Consider the following 12,806-nt stretch of genomic DNA (forward strand, 5'->3'; position numbering starts at 1 on the left):
GGAGTTTGGTAGAGTCTGCAAAGGTTAACTCTTTCAACTTTGACCTCTTGGCAGCCAAATTTTCGCCCAAAAACTGATTATAAAGCTTGCTGCATGTCTGAATACCCTTTATGTAAAATTTCAAATGTTTAGACCCAAAATTGCCTGAATAGTTTGCTAGAGACCACAAAGGTTAAATCTTTTGAATTTTGATCCCTTTGTAGCCCAATTTTTGGCTAAAAACCAATTGAAAAGCTTGCCCTATGTCTGAATACACTTTATGTAAAATTTCAAATGTTTAGACCAAAAATTGACTGAGTAATTTGGTAGAGACCGCAGAGGTCAAATTTTTTTAATTTTAACTCCAATTTTGACCCCTTAACATTTATTGTTTTAGGCTCAAATCAAGTTAAAAAGTTTGATCCATGTCCAAGTGACTTCAAAATTTCAAGTGTTTTGACCCAAAATTTGCGGAGGAGTTTGGTAGAGTTTTCAAAGGTCAAATTGTTAAACTTTGACCCCTTGACAGCCAAATTTCTGTCCGAAAACCAATTAAAAAGATTTTCCTTAATCTCAATACCCCTTATGTTAAATCTTGAGTCTGTAGACTGAAAATTGACAGAGTAGTTTGGTAGGGAAATGTACACATACACACAGACAATTTCACTTTTATAGATATACTAGCATTTCAGCCCGGCGTTGCCCAGGTGTTTGGAGATGTATGCTGAGAAAAAAACAAAAACAAAAAAAAAGGTCAATTTTTTTAACTTTGACCCCTATTATGACCCCTTAACATTTATTGTTTTGGGCTCAAATCAAGTTATTAAGTTAGATCCATGTCCAAGGAACCTATATCTAAAATTTCAAGTGTTTAGACCCAAAATTTTCGGAGGAGTTTGGTAGAGTTCTCAAAGGTCAAATCGTTGAACTTTGATCTCTTAACAGCAAAATTTCTGGCCGAAAACCAATCACATCGATTTTCCCAAATCTCAGTATCCCGTATATCAAATTTCGAGTCTGTAGACTAAAAATTGACGGAGTTATTGCATAGGGAAATGTACACAGACACTTTCACTTTTATAGATATATAGATAGATAGTATCTTTGTTTTTTTTATGATACTTATTTTTGTCTTTTTTAATGGTATTTACTTTTTAAGATATGAGCATAAACATGTAAAAATGAAGTCACAAACATCTGTTAATTGCTATTTTATTTTGTTAACCACCATTATTAAATTATTGATTATCCATTCACATTTAAATTTCTCAATTTTTATTTAAAATTCATCCTATTTTAAGAAAGAAAAATAAAGAAATCTGTATGATGTACATATGTACCCATGACGAAATGAAAATACCATATTCCAAAAATTGTAAATTGATCAAGTAGTTTATTTTTATATAAAAAAAAAACAATTTCATGAGTATCCGAAGAGTGGCTGTCTCGCCCACCATTTTGTAAAAAGAAAAAATTTCCAAAAACAAGGGAAATAACTCAATTATTATTCTTACTTACAAGATTTATATTGTAATGCCTACAAATTCTCATAATTCATTTAAAAATTATTTTCTTTAATAAAATAAAACTACTTGATCAATTTATATGATTTTTGGAATATGATATTTTTGTTTTGTCATGGGTATGTACATCATACATATTTTTCTTCTTTTTTTTTTAATATAGAGAGAATTCTGGACAGTAACCATCAATATTATATATATAAAAAGCAGAGTATAATTTTATTTCAGGATAAAAAGAAAAAAATTTTATCCAAATTTTTGGTGAATACCAAATAAAATGGGATAGATGGTTGCTTTAATACAATTGAAGCAAAAACATTCTTTGATATTAATTTTTCAAAGACTCTTAATGCAGTCAAAGGGTTTTGATATTTTATCTTTCTTTTCAGGCATTACGGGATAAGAATGGAATGGTTGATGTACGATTTTTTGGAGCTCATGATCGGTAAGTTGAAACTGATTTTAAATAGTGTTAATACACTTTATTTTCGCATCTGATATTTTTGTATTAATATGATTACGAATGAAATTTTAAAAAAATTTTCCTCGTCACTGGTTATTATTACAAAGGACGTTCCAAAAGTAATGCCTCCTATTTTTTTTATTCTGCTCGAATGGATCAGAGGGAATTGCAAATTGCATTGTTTTGATGATTGAACTTATGCATTCATGACTTGAATGCCTCATCTCTCTGTTGCAGATATTGACAGTGTTAGACTCTAAGAATGCAACTCCTGTCATGAGTGTGCATCAGAAGCAGAGATGCATCATTGAAGTCCTCTATCAAAAAATAAAAAAAATTGAACCAATCAACATTCATAAGCTCCTGTTGAACGTTAGGAAGCTGATGCAATTGATGTCAGAAAGTTAAGAGATGAGTTGATCAATTTCAGAGTAACGACAGAAATGTGAGTGACAATGTTCACTCAAGACATTTACGATTTGTTCATTGCTGGCAAAAGTGCATTGAGAATGGTAGCGACTATCTAAAAGAAATTAATTTCAGAGCACAAAAGATCGCTTGTTTTAATGGTACTACTCCCATCTTCGTAGCTCTTCAACATTTTAATTATTTAATTAAAAAATAGGAAGCCTTACTTTTGGAACTTCGAGCTTTAGATTTTCATTTCATTTAACTTCAGTGTCAAAATTTAAGGGACCCTTTCCTGGGGTTAGCACTTGTTCTTTATACAAGATATATAGATATTCAAGTGTGCAATTAATTTTCCTCTCTTCAATCAACCAAATAACTATGTTATAGTATATCTTTCTTATGGTTTCTTAGCCTTACCGGATTCCAAGAGAAGAATTCATTTAGTCAATGAAGTATCTAGCTTAGTGTTGTTGCTTGGAGAAACATCACTTAGAGAAGGTGCACCATTCTTCATATAAGTGAGTATGTAGTCATACTGAGAGGATCTTATTTGGACTTTGAATACTAAAGGGTAGAATGATAAAATTGTCACCCTAGAAAAGACGACATGATTGCATTTCTGTTTGATCAAATCCAATTTTCTTTTTTTGTTGAAGACCATCTCATGGTAGGCCAGTTGTGTAGAAATCCCAAGAGCGATAAGAGCCTTCTATCATGTCTGAAAGTGACACAATGTTCAACGAGTGAGGGCACAGCTCAGTGAAGTTTCCGACCACGGTTATGGTCTTCAGTGTGGTTTCAAGTGAGGGTCATATCATGCCACCTCACATCTCCGAAGTCGGCTTAAAACTCAACTCCAAAGTGTACCTGGATGTGCTGAAGAGTGTGATAATCCTCTGGTGCAATCAAGTGGCCGCTAGCAGATCCCACATTCAAAGAGATCCAGGCTTGGTTTCAGAAAGGAGTGCTACAACTTTGTACCCTTCTCTCACTAGCCCCCCCCCCTCTCATTTCCTGACCTGAACCTACTGGACTACTTCGTTTGACATGCTCCTAGTTAAGGACCCATATTGAGGCGGTGATTGAGGCTGAAGACAGCTACATTGAATAGATATCAGCTCTACTACATAATCAAGTTGCCTGAATTGATTTTTTCAATAAAATTTTAAAAATAAAACTATAATCTTGTTTTCTTTAGGGCAACAAATTTATCATTCCACCCTGCATGTTATTTGGAATATTTAATCCGGGTTTACTTCTTGGCAAATTATCCTTATGCCAGGTTGTCCTGACAAACCCCAGTGCAGAGAAATCTTAAACACTCAAAGATATTGTCTAGTAAGCATTCAAATTCTTGTAAATTGCTTTATTTTTAAATTTGGAAACAAATATAAATCCTAGAAAAGTAAAAGTTTGTACACTGAAAGAGCATAATTTTTTGTCGAATTCCCAAATATATTTTTAAAGTTATGCTCACTTTTCTGTTTTCAGGTAATTTTAACATCGCTTTATTGCAAGTATCTGGAAATTTATATTTTAGGTAATAAAACAATATTCTCACTTCATAATTCTACTTTAATGTAACAAAGAACATAATAAGTAACAAAAACGAAAGACAAAATTTTTATTGTTGTGTGAAAACTCCATTTACTTGTCAGTATCACTTTCATTTTTCAAAATAACATTAAACAATCTCTTATCAACAGATGAAGTCAATCGGTGGATTTGAGAAGATGTTATACCACCAGCAACTTCCGTAATCCTTCTCCAACGTACGTCTTTCGATGAAAATTGAACTCCTCCTTCATAAACTTTCATCTTCAAAATTGACCAGAGCTTTTCAATGGGGTTGGGATCTGGAGAACGAGGTGGCTATATCATGAGATTATCTCCACTGATGCATAGAGATCCAAGAAGGGCTGTCGTAGCATTGGCTGAATGGCAAGAAGCATTGTCCTGAATGAAAATCATTTAGCAGCGACACGACAATGGGAGGTCATCAAGCAATAGCAATAAATGCTCATTTAAAAATGCAATATAAGATTAGCTTGTCAGTTTGACACCTTCTGGCACTGGGAGAGGTTCATTGCAGATTATTCCAGCCCAAAACATGCATGACACCTTCACCTCCCGGTTGGCGACAGACTCCAAACTTTGGCCCACCCTTTGGTCCATCAAGGGTTGCTCTGGCCTCATTGGTGAAAAGGATATTTTGGAAGTTTGTTTTCATGTATTTTTGAGTTCAATTCCTAGATTTTTTTTTTATCAATTTTGTTTAAAACAGGTCTTGCTATTGATTTGAGGTTCCTTGCAATATCATTCAACATATTGCATTGTGTCTGTTTGGACAAAGAAGGTATTCCCGCCTTGTCAAATATAACAGCGGTGGTGCTGCACGGCTGCGTGATAACTTAACAGCGAATTATTCTAATACTGCGAGAAGAAAATATCCTTCTTGTGCGTTTGTCCTAGCTTGGTTTGATGTTTCGATTGTCTATGAATGAATACAATGTTCTTCGATCTCTCCCAAACTTCTTGGCCAGATTTACAAGAGACAAACCTTTTGCAAGACCTGTAACAATACGCTCCTTTTCTGGGCATTTTGGCGACCTGCAAGAAATCAATAGACTGTTAAAATTACATGAAAACAGAAAAGTGACCATAAAAAACAATTATGGAAATAACGTACTTTGTTATGCTTTTCAAGTGTACAAAGCTTCACTTCTCTGAGGTTTATATTAATTTCCAAATTAAAAAAGCTTTGACGTGCAATAAATTAATTTACACGGTTTAGTTGACTTACATGCAGATTCCATGAACAAAGCTTCTTTCTCAGAACTGCCCACCTTTGGAACACTGTTCTGCTGGCATGCATCCCAGCTAAATACAGCATGGTAGCCTTCAAAACTAATGTAAACAAGTTCCTGTTAGGTCATCCTCACAAATAATCAAATTTTACCCAACTTACATTACGAAGGATTACTTCACTACCACCTTACATTCATTAACCTTTATCCTTGAGTGGCCTTCAGGCTTTGATAAGTGGTGACTCTCAAGATAAAAAAAAAAAAAAAAGATTGTCAAGTGAAAGTTCAAATTATTGAATTAATAACAACCCACTAGATACAATTTATATATCTGAGAGCATTTAAGCAAAGCAAGATTTATTTTATATATCTGACTATCTGATAGCTCAGCGTTGCCCAGTCGTACAATACGCTTAAATATGATATTTTAATTTGTGCAGATTGTGTATGTATTATTATAGAATCAATCTTCTATCGAATATTAAATATTAAGAGGAATAATTCGTCCGGTGGACTAATTTGCAAAAAAAAATAAAATAAAATAATGATGATGTCATTCATCAAATTCCGTCAATGTTTGTTTACAATTGTCATGTCAGTTGATATTTGGGCTTGATAATGAATGCCCTAGAAAAGTCACTTCTGATTAATGTTTAGTTTTAAAATATGCAACTGAAGAAATGATTTGCAGCGATTTTAAATGGTATCTCTTCTTTTATCGTAAATTGAAGTCATTAATAAGAAAAAATTAAAATAAAATGGTGAGGTACATTCGGGCTTGAACACTGGATCATTTGATCTATAATTGAATGCTCTATCACTTAGCTATATCTCTAGGTTATAATAAATCTGTTTTTTTTGTTTTTTTTTAAAGAAATGATTTGCTGAAGTTTTATTATCTCCCTTAGCTGGTCTAATGTAAAATATTCTCCTGTAAAAATCATTCTTTTTTATCCAAAAGAGAGAAAAGCTATTTTTAAGATTGGATTCTTTCAATTTCTGATACTTATCAGATGAATTTCTGTACAAAATATATTTAAGAACACTGCCAGACATATAAATTAGCTTTGTGTGAAATTTGCAAAAGATAGGCTCAGCCGTTTTGGAATCTATGAGGAAGAAATTCGCACAAGCACACACACACACACACACACACACACACACACACACACACACACACACACACACACACACAAAGTGACTTTTCTATAATAGTAGAGATCTGAAAATTGAACTGAAATTTAGTTTATATTTCGGATGGAGGACTCTAAAATATAAAAAGAAATTTCCTATTTTGGCTGTTAAGTCAAAATCTGGGCATATTGTGCAACATTGAAATTATAAGTGATGGTGGTGAAGAAGAAATCTGAATATATCTCACATAACAAAGTATTGGCTTTCTTCATTTCTTAAGCTTTTAAGTTAGGATTGCTTAAATTAGAAAGGGTAAAAATTAAGGATTGAAGGAGGAGGAGGTGGGGTCTTAAAATGTTTGTTTTTTTTCCTGTTCTACTCTGTGTAATTTTTTCCATTCTATTTTTAATGCAAATTATATTTTTTTTTTTTTCGTTCTACTTTTAATGCAAATTATATAAAATCTTACAGATCATGGGTGCCAACGTCACAGGTGTATGCATATTCTAAAGAATGTCCCACAGTAATGCGATCAAAAAGAAGTGGTTTTGATTACTCAATGTCTGAACTGGAAATATACATTGAAAAGTATACGTAAGTTTCTTTTTCTTATCATTTCTTAATCACTAAGAGTCTTCACACCAGTCATTATAAGTGATCTGATTTTTTTTGTTCTCTGATAAAAACTAGTTGCTCTCTCTGGAGTCTGAGTGACAGTAAATCTCCCTAGATATCTTGTACTCTCGATTTCATTGCATGATAACTTTCTTTGTGGTCTCTCACTAGTTTGTAATTTCACATTGGCAACGGCTGATGGTTTTCTCAAATTTGAGTGAGTGAGCTTCCGCCAAATTCCAGTACTCAGTATCCTTCCAGTTGAGGTCTGGACGGTGCAATCAATCTAAAATATAGAAAGAAAACATTTGGAAGATTTATGTTGTAATGCCTATGAATTCATATTAATCTCTTAAAAATGATTTTCTTTATAGAAATAAAACTACTTGATCAATTTATGTGATTTTTGGAATGTAATATTTTTGTTTTGTCACAGATATAGATTTTTTTTCTTTCTTTCTTTTTGTTTTTTTAATATAGGAGGAATTCTGGGCGAGAACTAAAAAGTTTCATATAAATTTTGTGTTGTTTTGCACCCCCCCCCATATATTTCAAAATCTTTTATTTAAAACAAAATGATTTGATTACTTATTTTTCACAGCTTAATGATAAAAAAAAAAAAAAAAATTTCATTAAATGATTCCAAACTGTTCCTAATACTTTTAATAATTATTGGTATTACAGTGAATTTTTTCATGTTTAATATATCCTTCAGCTCATCTACTGTTAGTATCTATATAATAATAACACACTAAGGCAATTTATATATGTACATATTTTATCACTCTCCATTCTTTCTTTTAAATATGGGGTCGCCCAAGATACAATGAAAAACAGAGTAATCTTTAAAATTTCACCTGATATTGCTGTTGTGTTGAACATAAAACTGTTCACATCTCTGCAAATTTCAAATTGATGTTTAACATTGCAAAAAGAAAATGTCATGCATATCAGGAATTATATGCCGCACTTTTGAACGCATTCTTTATCTTAAAAAAAAAAAAAAAAAAAAGGCTGTATGATGTATGTACCTGTGACAAAACAAAAATATATTAAAAACCAATCATGTAAATTGATCAATTATTTTCTTTATAAAAGTAAAACTAATTTTTAAGCAATTAATGGGAATTCATAGGCATTACAATATAAATCTAGTATGTATAAATTATTGTTGAGTTATCTCCCCTTCTTTCTTGACATTTCTTTCTAAAATATCAGCCGAAACAGTCACTCTTTGAATACTAATAAAATTGGATTTTCTTATATAAAAATTAAACTACTTGATGAATTTACGTAATTTTTGGAATATGATATTTTCGTTTTGCCATGGCTATATACATTATACAGATTTTTCTTTATTTTTGTTTTTTTAGTATGGGGGATTTCTGTACAAGAACCAAATATTTTTCTGTACTGTTACTTTATCATGTTACGGTTTGGTGCTCCCTTTTCTTTATTTTTCTTTTTTTTTTTTCTTTTTTGTGTCGCAGAGAAAAGTTTGGTGCCTTTGAGTATGCTCCATTTCGGACGTTGTACGACCAAAACAGTTCTTCCCTTGACAAAAATGGAAAGAACTTTAAAATAAAATCACAAGTACATCCATCACCCACCAGTCTAAACAGCCTGGATGAAACTGTTTTAAACCAGAAAAAAAAATCGGGCATTAAAAGTGGGCCAGAAAAGGTAGCAGAAAGATTATCTGTGATCTCAAAGACGGCTTCTGCTGTGAAAAACAAGTACAGTAGCATTATCACGACTCGGCGAGGTGCTCAGATGAAAATGATACAGCAGACATCATCATCGTCGTCATCATCGTCATCATCATCATCAGCATCATCATCTGCAACAACAACACCCACATCACCAAAAGCTGCATCATCATCTACTGTCACAAGCTCCACAGCAACATTGACACCCAAAACAACAGCACCACAGAAAACGTCTGCGTCTATTGTCATGACACCTGTTACGACTACAGCAGTCACTTCAAACACACTAACAACATCAAATGCTAAGATTTCTCCAAAAAGAAACAAACTAAAACCTAAAAGAGCCATTCCATCATCTATGCCCCTTCCAAAGAAGAAGGCCATGCCTGGTGTCTTTTTTCCGAGTGACAGTACCTGTTCTGAGTTACCAGAAGACTCTTCCGTAAAAGTTTGCATGGAGAGTGTGGGCAATGTCAACGATAAGATCTGCGGGAAAAGTACAATCCCGTCATTTCTAAATATTAAGCGAGAACCTGGATTAGAGGATCAGGAGGTTGCCAACAGCCTCCTTCTGAGCAACAAGAACAGCAAGAAAAGTAGTAACAGCAACATTATAACGTCGCAGCATATAATGGCGGACAGGGACTCTTCATGTAAACGGACTGAGAAGCTGCTTGCTCCAAGTCAAATAAAGAAAGAGAGGGAGTCCCCGATAGATATCATGCAGGTGGGAGTGCCTCCCCAAAAGTCAAGTAAGGAACCTGTTGCCATCTACGGCCAGAACTTTCAAAAAAGGCCAGTCAAAACGAACTCCCTCACAGTTAGTGCCTCGTCAAATGTCCAGTCAAAGGATGGTGAAACTCACTCAAAAAATCGAGAAATCGTTTCTTCTATGGTGACGTCGTCGAAAAAAGGTAAGGAAAAATTTTGACACTTGCGTATAAAAAGGCACCTGTGAAATATGGCAGCAAAAATTCATGATAATGGTATTGAAAAATATTATTGTACACTAAAAAATTAAGGAAAATGATTGCATATTTTTAGTTATGAAATTCAATTATGAATCATAATCCGGTGAAGTTCTCCTTTATCAGATTTTTCGTCTTTGTTAATGACTGAAGACTCCCTTTACATCAACAACATAAAATCACTAAATTAATTTTATGGTGCTTCTTCAGAATAAGAACGAAAATCGAAATATTGAATTTTAATTAAAACCAGTAGTATATACTCAATTGTCATGTCAAAATTAGTAAAATATTAAATTACAGGAAAATGATAATGAAAATAGTTTCAGAGGAAGTTGCAAACTTTACTTAAATAAACAGACATGTTTGTATCGTAGCAGGGGAGGTAATTGTAGTTTGTCTCGTTATCTTTCAATGAATTTTAAAATCACACATATTATGCAATAATGCGTTACTAATTGCAACATGGCAATCAACTAACATTGGTTTCCACTAAAATTAACATAAAAATTAAGTATATAACATTGGTTTTTAATAGAAATTCAATTTGCAGCTTTCCATTTTCATCCATATTCTGAAAAAGCACCAATTTTATTTATTAAAAATCTACTTGATCATTTTTCATAATTTTTAGTAATATTTTCAATACCAAATAAGTACCTCATAAGTTTTGCTGTCATTTTTTTTTTTCTTAACTGCCATATTTCACAAGTGCTTTTTTATATACAAGCACCCAATTTTTTTTTCCTTTATTATATCAATGATAGTGAGAAATATAAAAAAAATTAAATACCCACCACTTATGTCAGTACACTGTATTTTTATATGTGACTAGCAGATATGTTCGACTTTGCCTGGTCATAAAATACACTTAAATATATTTTAATTTATGCAGATTTCGTATTTATCATTCAAAAGAGAATTGTTTTTGTAATATTACATTGTACCTAATATAAAGTACTTATCTCAGAAGATTAAAAAATAAAATGACTTGGGTGCCATCAGCTAGAATTCAAGCTTAAACATTTAGCACTCCAGCCGCATTCCCTACCATTTGAGCTATCAATAGATAGATAAGAAAGATTTAAAATTAAATCACTTCAAGATATGAATGAGTTTTCATATATGCAAAAGTGTTAGAAATATACTGGTAAGTTGAAATGAACATTTTATGTTTTAACTTGCCAGCATATTTCTGTATGCGTTATTCATCCAAACAAAGATTGTACTCATTATAAACCATCCTTGGTCTATGATTACTATTTCCTGTTAATATCAGTGTTATGTGACCAGTAGTTTAAGAGTTTATTGGTTAAATATTTTCACACTCACACATACATCTACTATTTTATTTATATAGGAGATAAAAATAAAATAAAATAAAATTTCTGAGGAGAGGTCTCAAATTTTAATTCAGCAAAGCCTTTAATTATTAATATCATTTTTTTAGTAATAAAAAACTTATTAGAATTTTTAAAATTCTATTGAAAGATTTGTTAAAATAAATTGTAATTTTTAATTGTTTTCTTACAATTCAAACCCCCACTTATTGGCCATTCTCAGCAAGTAATTAGTAGGGCTTTGGCAAGAGAATATTCTTTTCATTATTTTGACTCGAGTATATATCCATTGGTATTTTATATGTTTTTAGATAGAGTGATATTGTTCTCGATTGATTAACTGTATCTAACTGTGTCACATATATACTCGAGAGTCAAAACAAGAATAAGAATATTCTCTTGTCAGAGCCTTAGTAATTAGCCATCACTTGGCAAAATGTCATCCACCATAATGAAAAATACAGTTGTTTGGCTGAATAAAAGTGATAATTATCTTCAACGAATTTCACCAAAAAACCTACACAATACTAACAGAATCGTTTTTGTTTTACAGTAACCCTAACCTAACTCAAAACTAACCCTAACCTTACTTAAAACTAACCCTAACCTAATTCAAACTAACCCAACTCATAACTAGCCCTAACCCAACTCATAACTAGCCCTAACCCAACTCATAACTAGCCCTAACCCAACTCATAACTAGCCCTAACCCAACTCATAACTAGCCCTAACCCAACTCATAACTAGCCCTAACCCAACTCATAACTAGCCCTAACCCAACTCATAACTAGCCCTAACCCAACTCATAACTAGCCCTAACCCAACTCATAACTAGCCCTAACCCAACTCATAACTAGCCCTAACCCAACTCATAACTAGCCCTAACCCAACTCATAACTAGCCCTAACCCAACTCATAACTAGCCCTAACCCAACTCATAACTAGCCCTAACCCAACTCATAACTAGCCCTAACCCAACTCCAAACTAACCCTAACCCATCTCCAAACTAGGCTTTCTCCGGAAAGTTAAAACTGCTTATATAATAACTGCAAATTTCTGGATGTCTATTTCTGAAAAGCATAAAAAAAATGAATCCTTCCCCTCTTGTCCACACACAGTAATCCTCTGGATAATGCTTGAATACGAGTCCTACTAGTAATAGATATTCTGTTGAAACATTTTAATGATTTGCTGTCAAAAAAATTGATTTGATTGTTGTGTGACGAATGTTAAAATTGAAAAAGTGTACGTACATCAGGAATATTAGCTGGAGAAGAAAGTTCTTGTGAAATTTTTAAATTTGATTTCAAATGATGTATTTTTAAATGAGTTTTCGTTATAATACCTTTACTTTATACATCATTTTAAAGAGCGGTTTTGCTTTATCTAATCATTTAAATTACAATCGTTTCAAAACAATTGTCTTTTCAAAACGCTGAATACAAGATGTAAAAAAAACAAATTCTCACAATTTCCTTATTTCAATTCAAGCTAAGTCGAAAAGCTACTGAAACGGCTTGCGATATCAATAAAGCATTTGGCCCAGGAACCATTACTGAATGCACAGCACAATGATGGTTTAAGAAATGGCGCCGACAAGAGTCTTGAAGATGATTAGCATAGTGGTCGGCCATTGGATGTTGACAACGATCAATTAAGAGCCTTAACTGAAGCCAATCCATGCACAACTGTTCGAGAACTTGCTTCTAAATTAAACGTAACGTATACAATGACTTCCAACCACTTGAGAGAGATTGAAGAGACAAAATAATTTGATAAATGGGTGCCTCGCAAATTAAATGACAACCAAAAGAAATGCTGTTATGAAATGTCATCTTCCCTTTTACGCAACAAAA

The 12,806-nt window shown here is 32.8% G+C and overlaps 1 protein-coding gene across 7 annotated transcripts in view; it reads left to right on the forward strand.

Moving 5' to 3' along the window:
• LOC145280074 (MYND-type zinc finger-containing chromatin reader ZMYND8-like) overlaps window positions 1–12,806 on the forward strand; it is a 240,607-nt gene that overhangs the window by 174,209 nt on the left and 53,592 nt on the right. For all 7 annotated transcript variants that reach the window (XM_080131764.1, XM_080131766.1, XM_080131768.1 and 4 more), the window contains 3 exons: window positions 1,892–1,947; window positions 6,789–6,911; window positions 8,423–9,555. In XM_080131764.1, coding sequence (XP_079987890.1) covers window positions 1,892–1,947; window positions 6,789–6,911; window positions 8,423–9,555 — 1,312 coding nt within the window. The remainder of the gene's footprint in view (window positions 1–1,891; window positions 1,948–6,788; window positions 6,912–8,422; window positions 9,556–12,806) is intronic.

Source organism: Euprymna scolopes, chromosome 7 (genome assembly GCF_053919585.1).
Source record: "Euprymna scolopes isolate OS-2025 chromosome 7, ASM5391958v1, whole genome shotgun sequence".
Taxonomy (NCBI): Eukaryota; Metazoa; Mollusca; class Cephalopoda; order Sepiida; family Sepiolidae; genus Euprymna; species Euprymna scolopes.